Below are 18,580 nucleotides of genomic sequence, written 5' to 3'. Positions count from 1 at the left end.
ATTTGCTTGGGCGCGCCGGCAGGAACGTAATTATGTAACAGTGAGCGGTCACATGTAAGGTGGTAAGGCGAACCAGAGTCTAGGACTACTGCTGAACTGTTGCCACTGCCACCGACGACCAGCACCGTGGCACGGTTCTGGCATGAGCTTACACCGCCACCGCCGCCGCCACTGCTTCCGCCAGCAGTGTTGCTGCCGCTGCGGCGGCCGTTGCCGCGTCTAAAACGGCCGCGTTCGCGCGTCCTGTCGCCCCCGCTGTTATTGCCGCCGCTGGTACCTCCGCCGCCGCCATCACGTTGGCGGTTGCCGCTGCCACTGCTGCTGGCGCCAGTACTGCGTGGCTGCTCAAACGCATTGCTGCGGTAGAGGCCTACGGACACGTCCGCCAGCTTAACGGGGCACTCACGGACATAGTGCCCAGGCTGTCCACAGTAGCGACAGGTGTCGTTGGCCCCCGCGGCGCCCGAGGCGCCGGCAGCACCGCGGACTCCACGGGCGGTGCGACCAGGGCCAACAGCTCCAACCAGGCCGGACTTGACTGCTTGGGCCTTCAGGTTGTTCTCCTTCTCCCGCAGCATGAACACGAGCTGCGGGGTAGTCAAGTTGGGCAAATACATCGCGAACTCGACAGTAATAGCGTACTGTGGAGGCAGACCGTGGAGAATTGCATGACGCATAGCAGCCTCGTCCCACTGGCCGCCCGCCGAGATAATGTCGCTGTGGAGCTGCTCCGCCCGTTGAATGAAGTCAGCGGTCGTCTCGTCGTCGCCCATGCGCAGTTGCTTCTGCGGCTCCAGCAGGCTTAGCCGGGCCTGAGAGGCAGAACGGAACTGCAGCTGTAAGAGCTGCATGGCGGCGAGGGTCGTCTGACAGTTCCTGAGCAACTGCTTTACTGGCAGTTCGCAGGATAGACGCAGGTAGCCAAGCGCCTGGGCATCTTCCTCCAGAGCGTCTTGCGCATTGCGTCCCGGTGGCGACGGGTTGGTCATATAGATCCGCAGCTTGGATGTAGCAAGGAAATCACTGAAGTCTCCTAGCCACTGTGAGTAGTTAGACCCGTCCGCTAAGAGGACGGTCTTACACCCTTTTCCCATGTCGGTTGCCTAGCGAGCCTCCCTGCTCAAGCTAAAAGCAACTACAGATATTAACCGCCGGGAACCGTTACCCGGGGCTCATAACCTGTTGGTGAGACGCTATCTCACAGGGACCTAGCAGACACGACTAAGGAGACATTAGCCGTTACACGTATTCGGGAGATCCGCGACCTACCACCGAAAGCCCCTTTGCCTAGGCGTAAACATGTGAATCTGAGGTACTGTTACCGATAAACAACAGAGACTTATAAAGGCTTGGAAAGCCTATCCCAAAAGGACGAGAGCTATCAGTACGCTAGAACCTAATAGCCGTTTTGACGGGCCTCCCGAGACAGGTCCAAAGCTGTTACTCAGTCTAACATGCGACCTCAGACCGGCCACAGCTGTCACTCACGACAGCCTGACAAGTTACCCAAGCAGGCCACAGGGCGACACGGCAACCCTTCGCATCAACATGGTCGACTGGGTGTTGCATAGCATGTGTGGAGCTTTAGTATGCACCCAGCGATTCGATCTCAATTGGAGGTATCGAGCAAGAACCAGCGGTCCATCCAGTTGGGTGCAGCAGATAGTAGTAGTGCCGCCAGAGAAGGAACCAACGTACGCCTGTAGTGCCTGCGCCTGCACCTCGTGACAGTGGCAGTGCGCAACGTGGTGGAGAACGAGCAAGAGTCCAGGAGGGTCATGTGCACGGGCTGGGGCTGGGGCTGGGGCTGGGAAGGCTGGGAAGGCAATACTTGGCAGTGAACCGGCAAGGCGAGTGGGTGCTGCCGTTGAAGAGGAGAGGCTGAGAAGGCGTGTGGGCGCCTGGCAGTGGTTTACGGCAGGCAAGCACTACCACGCATGACCGCGAGCAGCTCGCTCCAGGACGCGGACCTGCAGCTGGCTGCTGCTTTTGCCCGAGCGAGCAATTACTGTGCGTGCTCCAGCATGGGCAAGTTGAGCGAGCGGGTCTGCGGCGTGATGGTGTTAATAATGATGGTGATGGTTCCCCCGCTGGGCTGCTGAGCCTTGCAGGGAGTGCTAGTTGCGCCAGTACGTGTGGGCTGCGAGCTTAATGCAGCGACAAGGCTGGGGGGGATACTAGGCCGTATGAGGGATCAGCGGGCGGCGGCGGTGCTGCATGCAGGCAGGCACGCGTATACAAGCACCAAGCCTCTTTTTCAGCACCAATCGACAGCGACTCGTTTGTGCAGTAGTGAGCTGCGTACCACTAGTACATTGTGACGCGTATGTGAGGGGTGCAAAGATGCGAACTTGCATAGCGCCAAGAACATAGTAATAATGACATGGGGTTGGGCCGTCGGTAAACCCTGGTAGCAGGTGGTGTGGTCTGTATCGTCAACTTGAGCGGAGTTGCATGCCCCGCTGCTGCTGAGAGGCGGGCCGAGTGCCCGATGAGATAGCCCCTGTACGCGGCAAGCTTGCTTGTGACTTGCCGTGCGCGGTGGTGGGGCTGGGCGGTACCAGCAGCGGTGCATATGATGCGCGGTTTAGTTCTGGCACAGTTGAATGATCCCTGACGGATCATTGTAAATAATCAAGGGGCTGGTGTGCACCTGGGCTTGGGCCGTCGGTAAACCCTGGTAGGGGCGGAAAGCAGGTCATCAACAGCCGACTTGTGGGCAGCTCACGATCCAACCTCACGTTTGGCACCCGCGGCCTTGAGCTCGTGGTGCATGGCCGCGTCGTAGCACAGCGAGGTTGCCGCGAGCGGCGCCACGTGAGGCGCCTGCTGCACCATATTCTTGATTGGTTTGGTTGCGCCTGTTGACGAGGGGCTCTCACACATTTACACATAACTTGTGCATTCGTCCCAAAATGTCGCATAACAGCTGCACCGGGAGACTAACCATGCATGCACCCACGCAAGCACCCACGCACGCACCACGCACTCCTCCGGCTTGAGCCCCAGCTTCTTCGCCGCCAGGAAGAAGACGTCGGGTGCGGGCTTGAAGTGTGCTAAGTCGTCCGACGTCACCACCGCTTGGAAAGGGTCGGTCAGTCCCTGCTCCGCCAGCGACTGGTGAGTGGTGATGACACAGACAGCAGCGAGTTGCGGGGGGGGGGCAGAGGGGGGCTGCAGTGAGCGAGGGAATGGCCAGATGGACGATGGACCATGAAATCCCGTGTAATACTGCGGCGCACATGCGAAGGCGCTGTTGTGAGGTGTGTCGGCACGCGTGTCAACCACCCGGGTTTGCTGGGCATGTGCCATGGCCCATGGAGCCCACCCACCGGGCGCAAAGTAGCTGCTCGCATAACAGCAACGCAGCAGCATGTGTGGCTGTTATTAAGCCTTTGTGTAAATGCGGCGCAGACAGGCACCTGAGTTGAGGATGTCGCCAGGCATGCGTGCACAAACTTATCTCAACAGGACCTAGCCTCGCACTGTAAGGATTAGGAACTAGGATTAGGCTGAGTGACAGTGGGTTGAAGCTGCTCTCGCAATCTCGCCCATTTATCCTCACGACCGCCCGGTACGACACACACCCCAAACACCATGCACAGTGCTGTGCATGACGGCCACTCCCCCCGCCCCCCTAGCGTGCGACGCTATGTGTGCATCGCGGCGCCACACTGCGAGCGTCAAATATCTCACGAATTGAGATTGGGCATGCTGCAGTGGCCGTCAGGCACACGAACGCGCAAGCTGCACACCTTGGGTCCCAACAGCTCTTTCGCACCGCCTGCGCCATCCTCAAGAATGTGATGCTGCTGGCCGCTGGGCTGGGCGCCGGCGGGCTGAGCCCAGGGACCCGCCGTTGTGCACTCACTGAATGCGGCCTTCGCGGCGGCGCGTTGCCATTCGGCAGCGGCGCTGCTGGGCCCCGACGGCTGCTGCTGCAAATGTGGCACCAAGGCCGCCGGGTACAGGCATGGCATCAGTGAAAAGGTCCAAGTTGTTTTAGCGATCGCTTCATTGACAGTATCGTGACTTTTTATTTTTCACGTCACTATGAGCTGAAGAGGTTTTGACTGTGTTTCTGCTGGGTTTCTGCTGAGTTTCGACTGAGTTCCCATTGAGTTCCTGTGCCTCGCTCCTTTCGCCCCACAGCGCGGCGCCGCCCCCGCCGTGCCACTTTCGGTGCAGCCCCGTTTCGGTGCACGTGTGCAGCCACACTCGTAGCTTCTCTACCCCCTCGGCGCGGCGGGGGACGGCTGGCGCCGCCCACGCCGCGCCCGTCAGCAGCAGCCGCGTGTGCCCCGTGTGCGGCCCAGATGCAGGTGATGGAAAGCTTGCAGCCCCATGCATCCCATCTGAGTTTACACGCAGCTCACACGAGGCTTCCCAAACGGCTCCGCGCGCAGCTACCAGCTCTCACTCGTACAACTGCCGACTCACACAAACGACTCCTGTGCTCTGCCGTACACCTCTGCGCTCCTGTCGCTTCACGCTTTTTGTGAGGGACCCCTGTCCGTGAAGGCGCGAACTTAGGACCGCTAGAAAGCCCTTAGAAAGCTCACCCCCCCCAACTACCAACTCCCTGTATGATGTACGGTACGTAGGTGTGCGGAGTTTGCCGCCGATGTCAGCGGATCTCTGCCACCGGTCGGCGATGGCGTCATGCAAAGCGTCCCTACCTGCCAGCGCATAGTCATACGCACGCAGAGTGAAGGACGCCGGCAGGGGTTCATGCAGGCACAGCAGGGCCTCGGCGAAACGAGCAGCTTCGGCGCCACCGTTGGCACCACCACCGCCATCGCCAACGGCTTAGGCCGCACTCGCTCCGGCGCCGCTGGATCCACGCACCGATCCGGGGGTATTCTCGGCGGCATTTCGGGTATCTCCTCATCTGCGACATCATCGGACGATGACGCCCAGGGTAAGAAGCCCGAACCGGGTCGTCGCTCCACGGGCGCTGCTACTGCTTTTACTGCTACTACGCCTGCGGTGCCGGCTGCCGCCAGGGGTGTAGGATCCTGCTCACCTCCTGGGCCTCAGAAGTCTCCTTCCGCAACCGGCATGAGGTCGCTGATGGCAATCCCGGAGCCTGCTATACGTTCTCCTTTCTCCGATGGGCAGCTGCTGGCATCCCATGGTGCAATCCGCATTCAGCCCGTGACGCCTCCCCGGGGAGAGCTAGCGGCCGCCAGCGGCTTGCGGACGGCGTGCTCACTGGGGCATGACGCCGCGACGGCTGCCGGGCCAGCGGCGGCGGGTGCAGCAGCAACCACCCTAGGTATTGGCTCCGGGGGCGGCCTTGTTCGCACCGGCAGCGGTACCTTAGCGTCTAAGCCGCCTAGTGGCGATGGCGGCAGCAAACCCTTCGGCCGGACCTTCAGTCGATCGAGCTCATACAAGCCGTTTGGGGATGCCACCACCACTGCCGCCACCGTCGCTGCCGGTACGACACCAAAGCCGGTCCTCGTGCGCACGCACTCCTGCAGCGGCCGAAGCAGCCCTCCAAGCTCCGTGAACTCCTCCTCGTCGTCGACGGCGGCAACAGGAGCGGCGGCGCCGCCGCCGGTGGCCTTCTCCGCGTGGAGTGACAAGAAGAAGACGTACAGCGCACAGGCGGCGGCGGCAGCGACGGCGACGGCGGAGGCCGACCTGGCACGTGACAGCCACTCAGATGACGCTCAGCCGGTTGAGGTAACCATGTATCCGCACATTCGGGAGAATCTTAAGCGGCTTAAGGCAGGAGACACGTGCAACGAGGCGGTGACGCTGGACGGCACCGATGCAACCAGGACGCAAGACCCGCCGACACGCCAGCGCAGCCGTTGCCAGAGCCAAGGTGAATCAGCGTCGCATTGCCAGCAGCATCTGCATTATAATGATGAGCGCCAACAGCAACGTCAAGCCTTCCAGGGCAGCAGCGGCGTCAGTAATGGCAGCAGCAGCAGCAGCGTAAGCCGTCGCAGCATCGGCAGGAAGAGCGCCAGCAGCCGCAGCGGCAGCGGCAGTGGCGGCGGACAGTCGGCAATCGCACCTGATCTAGGTTTCCGGCGCCAGGGCTTGATGCCGCCGGCAGTGGAGCTGTCTGAGGATGAGAGTCGCCTAGAGGACGTGGGTCTGGCAGCTGCTCTGTCTCCTGGGGCCTCTATGCGAAGGACGGCTCGGCTGGGCTGATCTCAAAGCTGAAACCTCAGCGCGCCTACCTACTGGCGGGCTTCCCAACAACAAACGCATCAAAGCAGATCATAAGCGGCGAGGAGCGGATGCTAGATATCCTGAGGCTGGGCCTGGACTAGGAGTGTTTTCGTTTGTTGACTTGCACGTGTCTGCATGTCGGTGTGTTCGCCTGCCTGTTGTCCGCCTGTGCATATTCGATGTTTACGGCCGCTCTGCAGCGGGGCGACTGCGAACGTCGAAACTTGTTCACATTTAGGCTTATTTTGATCGGTGATGCACACGTCATGAAGACCCTGAACATCCTGCGCGGTAGGATGTTCCAGTGATTAGCTAAACGGAGACGGATGTGGAGGCTACAGAGTAGCTCATGCTTCGGGGGGAGCAAGACAAATGTGGCACGTCAGTACAAACCACTTCTACTGCTGAAGGGTCGCGGAGATTACCTCACACGCCTTGCATTGGATTATATCATTGCATCTGCCGGGATGGGACAAGGCCTGGTTTGTGGTATTGAAAACGGGAAGGTCCGAACCCGGCGAACGAAGGTGAAAGTAGACGCCCCTAGTGAGTTCGGCTAAGTTCAGGCAGGACAGGACAAGCCAGGCCAGTGCAGGGCAGGGTGGTCTTGACCCTCGCTCGACTTGCTTGACGCTGCAGCAGGATGGTGCTTTTGCCACACACGGCTATTGAATTTGCGCGCTTAGGTGGACATACTATTGTGCTGGCAGTGCTATTACATACGACGGCAGTGCGAGGGAGGTACATATATATATATATATATATATATATATATTAGACGGCAGGCCGCTGTATCTTCACCGCGCGGCCATATAGGGGAAATCCTGATAGAGGAATGAGGGGGGTTCTCCGCTGCCGTCTGTTCCGCTTTGTCGTCGCCGTAGGCGTTCGGGTTCTTCAGGCCGCGTATCGGCCTGCGTGCTGGATAACTCAGCTGGTCGGACCCCTGTCCCCTACCTCCGTTGGACTTGCTGAAATTGAACGGCGGTTGCACGTGCGAGAGGGCTCGGATAGGGCTGGGGGCGGTTGTGTAGCCGTCGGTGCCGGCACATGTAGGACAGCGACATCGGGGGGGGGAGAGAAATGGGCTTGAGCACCAAGCAGGAGTGGCTGGAGGGAATGAAGAAGGGCATGAGACAGGGGGCCTCGAGGGAGGAAGGACCAGCCGACCGATCTGTCAACCGATTGCTATGTTGCTACCCACGTGCGCGTAGAGGTTCGGCGGTTGCTTTGTTTGGGATGATGGGGCAGTGTACGGACAAAGTGTACAGCAGCATAGCAGACTCCTCGACGCATACAAGATGTAGGCAAGAACCATTATTTAGGCTGAATACTTTGTCAAAGCCTGCGCTAACTGCAGGATTTGAGTTGATAGGTTGTTTAATACTGCAGTGGTGGGTGCCTGGACGGTAGATTTCCACTTGATTGGACTTCCCCGCCGTGTTTATGACCTTAACTAACCAAGAATAATTAATTTTCGCCTCGTAAATTTTCAAGAGGTAGGGTTTCCCTTGGGTTGGCAAGCAAGGGCTTGTGTTCGACTGCACCTACCGTCATCTACCGCCGCATGCTGTCGGCATTCATCAAGGACTTCAGGCAGCGGTGGCAGGGGTAGGCGGCGGCGAAGGGCTGATGGACGCATCTGTATGTGCTGATGCGATGGCGCATTGTTGGCTGGAGGTCGATCCATGCAACGATGCGCCCTCGGGTGCACCTGGGGCTCCGTGGGGGGCCGCAGCAGCAGCAGCAGCAGCAGCAGTAGCAGCAGCAGTGGGTTGTCCAGTGAACGATATGCGCATGGATCAGTAGTGCAAAATGATGCAGGTACGTAGGCTGCTGCTGCTACTCGTGCTGGTGCTGCTGCTCGTACTGCTGCTTGTGCTGCTGCTCGTGCTTGTGCTGCTGCTTGTGCTGCTGCTCGTGCTGGTGCCGCTGCTGCTGCTTGTACTGCTGCTGGTGCTGCTGCTGGTGCTCGTGCTGGTGCTGCTGCTCGTGTTGCTGGTGCGTACGTGCGAAAGCGGTGTGAGGTGCTGTTTCGAAGGATTCACGTCGGGACGGGAAGAGAGATGGATGGTACGTAACGAATTTCGCGCAGAGCTTCCACAGGCTTGTCATCGGCGATGGAGGATGGTCAATTTATTCCTTACCCTGTTGTATGCGTGTGCTGCTGATGCTGAAGCTGCGTGCCAGGCACTGCGCACTGCAAAAGCAGGGAGGAGGGTGGAGCTGCTCTGTGCTGCTAGGTTCCTGCTTAATCTAAAAATCCAATTAACAGATTTACAGTGTGATGTGCGCGCTGTCTGAATTCTGGTGGTGGCCTTTCTACAATACGAAGAAGGAGAAGATGTCACGCCATATGACGTGCTAACAGACACAAGAAATGCGGATGGATAACTTTGGACCACTGCGTGCATGCATGCTAAGTTCACGTCTTTGTTTGGTGTCTGCCATCAAGCAACTCACATCGGTACGGCCATGGAAAACAACGGTAACGATGCCCTGGTCAACCAACGAGCCAAGTGCAACAAAGCAAACACGAGATGTACTCCAGGCTCTCCCTAGGAAACCCCCACAAGGAGCGATGGGTGTTCTCTGTTTAGATTTTGGGGAAACGGTTGTCTGTGAGGACCCGACGAAGTACTGCTGCATATGGGAGGGCATCAAGCGATAAAAGGGATATTATGCTTTCAAATAAAGGGGCTACATCGCCTTGTGGTCCGTTACCTTGCTCACTGCTTGCTCTAGCAGTACTTATTTTCTTCTTGTTATGGACCCGGGCGCCCATCAGGCCTGAATATGTTGCAGTAATTGATTGCGGGAGCTCTGGGACGCGTATGTAAGTCATACGCGTTTGGCATTTGGGTGGTCTACACTTCTGAATTTGCAATTCATCAACGGCGCGCAGATACGTGTTCAACTGGAAGTATACCGACGCACGGCGTGGCGTGCCGAACCTGGAGCTAATACCGCCATCAGCTGCTCAGGACCTCGTTCCAAAGAAGTCTGGGACAAGTACGTCCAGTGCAGGCGTCCCCGCCCCGGGGTCCGTTTTTCCGCCAAGCAAAGGGTGACGGCCTTGTTAGGCACCCTACCAGTCTGAAGCTGGGATTCCCCCAGCCAAACGGGCTTCTCCCACAACAATTGGGAGATATGCCTGTGCTGTTGCGTGCGGCATGATGACGCACACACGACTTCTCGCTGCATGGAAAATGGCTTGGCCCCCACATGACGGCATGCACGCCACCTACTACACCACCTACGCCACCTACTACATTCCCATGTCAAGCCATCGCGCCCTTCCCGCTTTCCATGCCTCCTCCTGCCCTGCCCTTCTGCTTCACTACACTACTCTAAGACAACGACGTCTGCTTACCTTTGTGGGCTTTTGCCCACGCGCATCCTTAAGGACCTTTTTGCGCTGCCGTATAACAACCGTACCGTACACGTGCAGGTTCGTACAATCGTGTGGAGACGCTTCCCGGACTTGATGCCTTCGCGGATCGACCCGACTCCGACTTGGAGGCTCTTGCCCTGGGCCCCCTGTTGGCATGGGCGCGTGCCATCGTACCCCCCCGACAGCTGCCCTCAGTACCTATCTTCCTGCTCGCCACGGCGGGTCAGTGCCCGTCCTGTAACATGCCCCTGGGTACCCTGTTACTCCTATGCCCCTGGGGGCCCTTAGGAGGATTCCGTTTACATATTTACATGTGTTGCATGCCTGCTGTTTGCATGCCTGCTGTTTGCATGCCTGCTGTTTGCATGCCTGCTGTAGAACGGAAACAACGGAACTGTATTAACGAAAGAGTAAAACGGCTGCTGGTAGGGGGAGTATTTGTTGTATGCATGTCTGTCTGTCTGTCTGTGCGGGAGTGAAATGGCGCTAGTGCTAACGTACTACATGTACGGGTGCCTGCTGTTGCCCTGCACCTTCCCCTCTACCCCTACCCCTCCAAGCCCCGGTCGCAAATTCAAATTCATACTGCCGTGTGGTGTGCCCTGGACGCGCTCAGGCGTACGCCGCATGCCGCCCGCCCGGCAGCAGCTCCTCCTGGATCGAGCGAGAGGGGCGCTGCTGAGATCCGGATTTAGGTACGGCAGGGGAGGGAGGGAGGGAAGACGCGAGGGGGAACGGGGACGTCGTGGCGCAAGGCCCTTCCCCATCCGCTTCCGCCGACTTTACGAACGCTTATGGGCTTGTGATGACCTCCATCCATATGGCCTTTCCGTAAGGGAAAGGACTCCGCAACGCGAAGGGAATTCTACCGGAGCTTAACACGCTTCCTAGGATTGACCATCCTAAGAGTCTGAACATTTTCAACATCTGGGCCCGCACACGTCACAGGTTCGAGCCCGAGTGGGCCCGGATCATCAGCGGCACAGACGAAGGAGTGTACGGCTGGATCGCGACGAACTACCTTCGGGGCCATCTAGACGGTCCCTCCAGCCTGGCAGTAGCACATGCAGTGGCAGCAGCAGCCAGGGCGGGTGACACCAGTGCAGCGGCGGCTGTAGCGGCGGCGATGGGCCGCCGCGGCAGCGGCGGCGGCGGGAGTGAGGTGGTTTCGGAGCGGAAAGATGTGGACGCGGCGGCAGCGACGAGGTCTTCGGCGTCCTCCTCGGTGACCACTGAGGGCTCCCTGGATCTCGGTGGCTCCTCCCTGGAGGTGACTAGTTTATGTTTATTTTGTACAAATGTTTTGTGCAAGTGCTGTACAGAAGCGCCGGTGGGATGACATCCGTAAAAATCATGGTCGGGCCCATGGACGGTCTACAGCCATAATTGTAGGGGGCCCCGAGTGCGGACGCTGTATAGAATATTTCTAATAAGCTCAGAGTGTTTATATCTTGGCGGTACCAGTAGCGGAATGTGAAGTGAAGTAACGGCGGCGGAAGAACCGTGCGATGTTGCGCAACGTGCCTTGTGGCGTGTGGGGGGGCTGTAGCCTGCCCCTGCGGTACCGGACTCGTGCTGCTGCTGCTGCCCCGGCTTGCTGCCGTCCCCCTGATGCTGCTGCTTATAATGCACAAGAGCCCCTTTGGGAGTCATTGCCCTCGTAGGGTCCTTGTAGCCGCTGTACTACTGCTTTCGCTGCTACCTGTTGCCACTGTCGCTGTCGCTGTTGCTGCCCTCGCCGCCCTTATTGTTGTCGTCGTCGTTGTTGCCCTCGCCGCCCGGTAGATGGTTTACTGCTCAGAGGCAATATCACGCGAGGCGTGGTGGCGGCAGCAGCAGCACCACCACCACCACAGCCGCCATCACCGCTACCACCACCAACAGCAGCGGCAACAACAATACGGAGCCCATTTGGCGGCTGGAGATGCTGATGCTGGAGAGGCGGCCCGGGGGATTGACGCCCATCTTCAGTCGGGTAACGGTAACCAACTGCGCAGTACACCTAGCCACCGGGGCACCTCCCTGGACACCAAACCACGTGACGATCACCAACAGCAACAGCAGCAGCAGCAGCAGGCAGCCACGTCGCAGCGGCGGCATTTACAGCAGCAGCAGCAGCAGCAGCAGCAGGCAGCCACGTCGCAGCGGCGGCATTTACAGCAGCAGCAGGCAGCCACGTCGCAGCGGCGGCATTTACTGCAGCAGCAGCAGCCCCAGGAGCAACAGGAAGAACCTATTGCGCGGTTAGCAGAACAACAGCAGCAACAACAACAGCAACAGCAGCAGCAGCAACAGCAGCAGCAATACTACAATCAGGAAGAGCATAGCCGGCTTTGGCATAGAACGTTGTTGGGGCGACATCTGGCTTTGGGGCGCGGGCAAGACAGCCACATGCGCAGGGTAGGAGGGGAGGAAGGGGTGGCCCTGGCGTCCGGGCAGCAGGCGGCAGGCCAGTCAGTCCAGACGGCTATGCTGGCGACGACGGCGGCGGATAAGGTGGAGCATCAGCAGCAGCAGCAGCATGAGGAGGAGGATGAGGAGGAAGGGCTACCCAGTCTGGGTCTGTTGTTAGGTCCCCGGTTCTACACCTTGCGGACGCATACTTTTCAGAAATACGGACTCAATGACGCATTCGACCGCTCCGTCAGCTTGCTGCTACAGGTGGGGGCCGAGGTCGGGTCGGCGGTCCGTCCGGATGTGCGGGAGGGGAGTGCTGGATGAGGGGGATGATGGTACACCACTGCCCTCAAAACGTATTAAATTGCATTGCGTTACGGCTGCAGCCCTGGCTGCTTGGCGCCCGCAGCTCAAAACTCCATCGAAGCACTGGACTCGACACATTACGCACCTCCCCAAAGCTAGGCGTCTTTGTCCCCCCCCCGCCATCTGTCAATCTCGCCATCGCCATCCTGCCGTACGGAAAGTACGGCAGCTCCGTAGTAACTCGCGCTGGTTCAGATTGTTCGACAGTTAGCATCGCCGATCTCATTCTTCACACTTTTCACAACCGTGTTTCTGCTTGTGTGCGTGTGTGTGTGGCGTGCATGCGCATGTGTGTTTTATGGCTGTCCCGTGTGCCGTACACAGGACACGACGGTACCTCCCCCCCTTCAGCCCCGGCCCCCGCCAACCCCGCCCGCCCCGAGTCCGAGGGCCCAGCAGACGGGGGCGCAACGAGGTGGCGGTGCCGCCGGCGGCAGCGACAGCCATGACAGCCTGCGAACAGGCGGCGGCAGCGACAGCCAGGACCAAGCTCTCCACGGAAAGGCCTTTCAGGCCCTTCGCCCGCAGCGCCCGGCCTTGCTGCGCCGGAAAGACCAACAGCCGCCGTCGCCGCCGTCACCGTCGCCGCCGCAGCCCTTGACGACTCAGAAGACAGAAGTAGCAGGAGCAGTAGCAGGAGCAGTAGCAGGAGGAGGCTTTTCCAGCAGCGTTGAGGGTGCGACGTCAAGGCCCTCAGGCAACGGAACCCTTGCCGTGTCCTCCGCGGCAGGCGGCGGCAGTGGCATCGGCGGCGATGGCGGTGGCGGCGGCGGCAGTAGTAGCGGCGGCGGCGGTGCTGGAAGCGGACTGCTCCCTGCGGGGTCAGGGATAGACGCAACGGGTGACGCGGCCGCCGCCCCGGAAGGCAATACGACACAGCGCGCCATGCCACCGGAACGGCACATGTCGCCACCACCAAAGCAGCTGGGTCGCGGCGTATCCGGGCAGGCGACGGCAGGGCTCAATTCGGGGGCTAGTGCCGTAATCCAGCTTCTAGCCTCCCCTCCGTTTGCGGCCAATGCCTCATCGCCGTCGGCGGCTGCGAACGACACAGGCGCTCGCGGCGGCGGCGGCGCCGACGGCACGGGCGGTACCGCCACCGCCAAGCTTCGCTCCCAAGCTGTCATACTGGAGCAGCAGAAGCGCGACTCGGAGCGGATCATCCAGCTGGTGAAGGAGCAGCTCACAGAAGCACAGGAGCGCAGCGGCAGCGGCGGCGGCGATGGCGATCGTGCAGCGGCGGCAGCGGCGGTGTCCTCGTCGTCTCAATCCAACAGTACTACTTCCGCGCAGGTACAACTTCGTCAGGCCCCTGCTGCTGCTACTGCAGCTGGCAGTGGCGGTAGTGTTGCTGATGATGATGCAGGGAGAGCTAATGATAAGGCCCAAGGCACAGGTGTGGACGCAGGTTCCGGAGCCGCGGCCAGCGGTGGTAGCGGTAGCGGCGGCGGCGGTGGCTTAGAGGGAGGAGCTGGCGGCGACGCGGGCGCCATTGGCCGAGCTCTAATGGCGCGCAGCGCCGCCACCGCCGTCGCCGCCGCCATTGCTGCCGGCTCCAGTATTGAGTCCCGTGGTCAACGGAGGCTTATAGAGCGGGGTCAGTTGGCGGACGGGGGGGATGTAACGGGGGCCTTACGCGGGGGTAGGGCTGACGGACGCCGCGAAGGGCTGGGGGTTGACGACGCGTGGCAGGCAGCAGCATCTGCAGCAGCAGCAGAGCCTGACGGGACCGCAGATTACGACAGTACGGACGCTGCGGAGAATCCGGTCGACAGCGGTGCGGAAGAGTCCTTGACGGCTGCTCTAGTGTGGGTGACGCAGCGCGGTGGCGATGAGGATGGCTCGGACCTGGCGGCGGGGCGCGGCGCGTCCTGGAGAGGACAGCAGCAGCAGGAGCAGCAGCAGCAACGGCTAGCGCAACGGGACCTTTTGGCGGCGGCGGAAGTGGCGTCAGCGGCGGCGGCGGCGGCGGATGCGGAGGCAGCTTCGGGGTCGCAAACGGCCGCCGACTCAGCGCGGCGCGCGGCGGCGGCGGCGGTGGCGGAATCCTCAGAGAAGGGGCTGGCGGAGGCGGCAGGCTTGGCGGCAGCAGCGGTCGCGAAGGCGGCGGAGGCTGGCGGAGGCGGCAGCGGCGGCGGCGGCGGCGGTAGCAGCAGCAACGAAGTTCTTGTTGTAGGGCGCGATGACGCCTTCGTGAGCGGGCAGGTTCGACGGGAGGTACGGGTCGTACGGCACCCGTGTATGCACCAAGGTGAGGTCTGGGGACGGGAGTGGGAGGGGGGAAGGAAGGGGGTAGTGGCAAGAAGCGAGGGATCCATTGCCGAGGTTCAACGCGGGGGCCGCCGGGTTGGCGCTGGGTTTGAGGTTTTCAACGTCCTGGGGTCGAACCCGGCTACCTACCCAGTTATTATCACCATTTTCCATTCCAAAACCACCACAACCAACCACCATAACCACCACTACAACTATCACCGCAACCACCACCATGACAATGTTCATGTACCGTCTGGTCTTCCAAACCCCTCCCCCCGGCGCTTGACAAATTGTGGCCCTGGCATGGCTATGTCATGGCTATGTCATGGCTATGTCATGGCTTTTGGCGCACTCGCATGCGCCCTTGACTTGACTTGACTTGACTTGTCGCTTGTCGCCACTACCACTACCACCACTACTACCACTACTACTACCACTACCACTACCGCTACCGCTACCGCTATGCAGTAATGTATCCCATTACCACTAGAGCAGCACTGTAGCAGCACACCGCCTCGAACTGTCCCCTAACCCACCGCCAACCCATCCGCCTGCCCATTAGGCTTCAGCAAGTCGTACACCCGCATCCACCAGTACGGCGTACTGCCGGCTGTGTCCGATGTACAGATCCAGGGGAGTCCCGACTGGGGGGCGTGTCTGGCCCTGGTGGCCCGCACCGTGAACGCCTCCGCGGACTGCGGCGGCCGCCACTGCGTACTGGGCTCACAGCAACCGGCACTGAAGGTGGATGGAGGGGCTGCTGAAGTGAAATGGAAAAGGGCTTAATGAAATGGGAAAAAAACTTTAAATGGAATATTGAATTGGATAATTTAAAATGGAAAAATTAAAATGAGCGGAATAAATAAAAAAAGGAGCGGAAGAAGGAAAAAGGAAAGAAAAGAAGGATGCAGGAATGTGCAGGGGAGGAGGGAGAGGGGGAGAAGTTGCATGTCAGGGGGAAGAGCGGGGATAAGCGGGTCGTTGAGAGTATCATTCAATGCGTGAGACACCCCGACAGTCTTGGTTGTTTCCTTGTATCATCATCAATATATATGTGTATATGTGAATATATACATGTATGTATGTATGTATGTATGTATGTATGTATGTATGTATGTATACACATATAAACATATAGACATACTCACGTATGTATACAACTCCCACTCACTCAAAGTACCGTTTCCCTCTCCCCCTGTCCGCCCTTTCTCCTTCCTCTCTTTCCCTGGAATTGGATCCGGATCTGAATCTGATACCCCATAGGGCCCTTTCGTCGCGCTTGCTGGCTTCTACGTCGTGTGGACGTTCTTCGGTCTTCAAGGGCGCGACAGCCCCAGCGCCGTGCTGCAGGCCGCCCGAGCTCATTGCGGTCGGCCGTGGCGGGACGTGGAGGCGCGGCTGGGGCACCTCATCAACGTGGAGAAGTACTGCCTGTGGGGCCCCTACGTGGCGCACCTGCTCACGGCCGGGCTGGGTCTGGAGCCGGATGAAGTGACCATTGGTAAGCGGTGGTTGGGGATCGGGGGTGGTGGTTGGTGGCTGGAGCTTTGAAATGCTCAGGCTTTCTTGGGCACCTGCTCTCTTTCATTGTTGTTGCTACTGCTGCAGCTGTTGCTACTGCAGCTGCTACTATCTAGCTGCCCCCGCTTCCTCCCGCTGTGTCCCCATAAGAGTCCCACGTGCCGTGCATAATCCCACGTGCCGTACATAGTCCCGCGTGCTCAGCTCCCTCGGTATGTGTGTGTCGCTCCCCTGGCCCTCCGCCCCCCCCCCCGCGCAGGTTCGGGTGATGTGGGCTGGCCTATCGGTGCCGCTCTCGCTGAGGGCCTTCAACTTCCCGTCCTGGGCCCTCAGCTGCCGCTGCTACCGCGTCTTGCATCCCGGCTGCTTCCTCCGAGCTGGGGACGCCACGAAGGTGCCCATAGAGGTGCTGGGCGAGGAGGGGGGGGTGCTATCGGCGGCCACATGGCCGCCGGCGCCTCGGCATCGGGCTCGGGTTGGGAGTCGTCGGAGGGTGTGGGTGTGGACCGGGGCGGGGAGGTATTGATGCCGCTGGGGCTAGGACTAGGCTGGAGCCTGTCGCTAATGTGGGCGGCCTTTCTGTTAATGTTTCTGGCTTGGTGCAGCTTTTACATGGCGGCACGGTCGTGGTTTCGGAGCGGGGGTGTAGGGGGGAGCGTGTGTGTGGGGGGGTGGAGGATGGGTGGAGGTAGTGGGGGGGGTATCGGGTCAGGGCTACTGCTGCTGCAGCCCATGGGTGTCGGGCGGGCGCGGCAGTCGCCGCAGCGCCGCTCATGGCTGGTGTAGAGTGTAGAGATGCTGGTGGTGGCGGTAATGGTGGTGGTTATCCACCCTTTGGTGGTGATTGACCGTTTGGTGGTAATTGACTATTTCACGTTCGCAATGGTGGAGGAGATTGGAGGTGTCTGGAGCTCAACGGATGTCAACGGAAGGAAAACTCATAATGACTCATATGGAATACGGCAAAACAGCAACCCAACGCGAGTGTGTGATAAAAGGCAGTGCGCCGATCTATCACCGCAGGGCTGCGTGCTGTATTTGTAAGCCGGCACAGGCGCCTCGCCCTTTTCGTTTCCTAGGAATGGTTTCTCCGCACACGTTGGTGCTGATGAGTTCTTGTAAACCCATTTACCAAGGAAAGAGACAACGCAGCTGGAGCTGCTCTTGCGAAGGGAAATAATAAGGCAGCTGCTGCGTTTCACTGCATTAGTAGTATTATATAGCTGCGGAGACCTTTTACGGTCCGTCTGGACACATGGCTTGCTGTCGGCATTCGCTGTACCTGTGATTCGACCGGGGGACGACACGGCTTGAAGTCATAAACAGTAATAGACCATCCTTCCTTTCCTGTCGTACGTGGCGGGCTAAGAGGTATGGGCGCTACAAAAAAGAAGCACCCAACCGCACTATAGACACACATGTCGCTCCTTCTTCTTCTTCATCTTCTTCCTGTTCGAAAGCGCACAGGGGGGGCCTGTCAGGGCCCTTTGTCAGTTGTTTCAATTCCCACCTCCTGTGTCTTCTTCTCAGATTTTCAATCTTCCTCCGACCGCCCTCCTCGCAGTTGTTAGGGAGGGAATGTGGCACCACCGCCGTGCATGTGCGTCTCTCTATCTATAGATCTTTCTCCTTCAGCGCACAGCTTGCACACAAACTCATCCACACATACATACATACATACATACATACATACATACATACATACATACATACATACATACATACATAGACACACACTTGACGACTAAGCATATCATTATGGCACTCCCAAAGGCAACCCCCGCAATGTTTGCTCAGGAGTCACTACTTGCTCAGCTCCTATCCGGCGCTCTACAAACGAAAACGAAGACACACACATATGAGGCTACATGAATACAGATATACAGGGGGTTGGGGAGGGGGGAAGGGGGGAGGACGCGTGTGTGGCGCTTGGTTCAGCGCACCAAAAAGATGGAGACGAGATTCCATTGAAGATATTCCGCACCAACAATTGGCCCCAGTTTCATGAGCCCCGGTGAGTCTCTCAATATTCTGGCCCTGAACACTCTGGGTTCTCCCACACATGCATGAAAACATACATACATACATACCCTAGTTGAGAATCCTACTCCCTCCCTCCGTCATCCTGCAGATGCTACGCACCAGTACAATACTCCTACCGCAATTCCTACAAAGCCTACAAAGCCCCCCCTCTTCACACACACACACACCCCGCCAAGCGCAGATTGTGGGATTGCGGTCCGCGATCTACCCCAAATGCAGTGTGACCTAATCGTAACGCGTTGCGCGCCCGCAATTTCCAGCCCCCTGAGCTCTCCTTAACCACCGCCACAGCCCCGCATTGACATCACCTCTGCCTCTGCCTCTCTCCAAACGGTTTTTCTGTGGTACTACAAGTATGATTCTTCTTCTTCTTCCTCTTCTCCTTCGAACCCTCTTTTACCCTCTTCAGCTGTG

General features: G+C 59.1%; 3 protein-coding genes across 3 annotated transcripts in view; 2 read left to right on the top strand and 1 right to left on the bottom strand.

The window, feature by feature from the left end:
- VOLCADRAFT_103202 (uncharacterized protein) overlaps positions 1-2,145 on the top strand; it is a gene marked incomplete at its 5' end in the record, with an annotated part of 9,954 nt that extends 7,809 nt beyond the window's left edge. The window contains 3 exons of the mRNA XM_002946913.1: positions 1,552-1,794; positions 1,816-1,924; positions 2,059-2,145. The remainder of the gene's footprint in view (positions 1-1,551; positions 1,795-1,815; positions 1,925-2,058) is intronic.
- VOLCADRAFT_87086 (uncharacterized protein) lies at positions 2,006-6,633 on the bottom strand (the record flags this gene model as incomplete). The annotated part of the gene is made up of 6 exons (XM_002946729.1): positions 2,006-2,140; positions 2,983-3,117; positions 3,756-3,938; positions 4,680-4,891; positions 5,216-5,649; positions 6,623-6,633. The coding sequence occupies 6 exons, from the start codon at positions 6,631-6,633 to the stop codon at positions 2,006-2,008; spliced, it is 1,110 nt and encodes a 369-aa protein (XP_002946775.1).
- Positions 6,634-8,007: 1,374 nt separating this feature from the next.
- Positions 8,008-18,395, top strand: VOLCADRAFT_87085 (uncharacterized protein; the record flags this gene model as incomplete). The annotated part of the gene is made up of 13 exons (XM_002946912.1): positions 8,008-8,219; positions 9,098-9,204; positions 9,644-9,808; positions 10,203-10,281; positions 10,535-10,916; positions 12,029-12,247; positions 12,701-13,025; positions 13,404-13,946; positions 15,165-15,346; positions 15,866-16,103; positions 16,383-16,689; positions 17,654-17,723; positions 18,348-18,395. The coding sequence occupies 13 exons, from the start codon at positions 8,008-8,010 to the stop codon at positions 18,393-18,395; spliced, it is 2,877 nt and encodes a 958-aa protein (XP_002946958.1).
- Between the last annotated feature and the right edge of the window lie 185 nt (positions 18,396-18,580).

The sequence above is a fragment of the Volvox carteri genome, assembly GCF_000143455.1.
Source record: "Volvox carteri f. nagariensis unplaced genomic scaffold VOLCAscaffold_4, whole genome shotgun sequence".
NCBI lineage: Eukaryota > Viridiplantae > Chlorophyta > Chlorophyceae > Chlamydomonadales > Volvocaceae > Volvox > Volvox carteri.
This window is presented reverse-complemented; position numbering and strand designations above follow the sequence as displayed.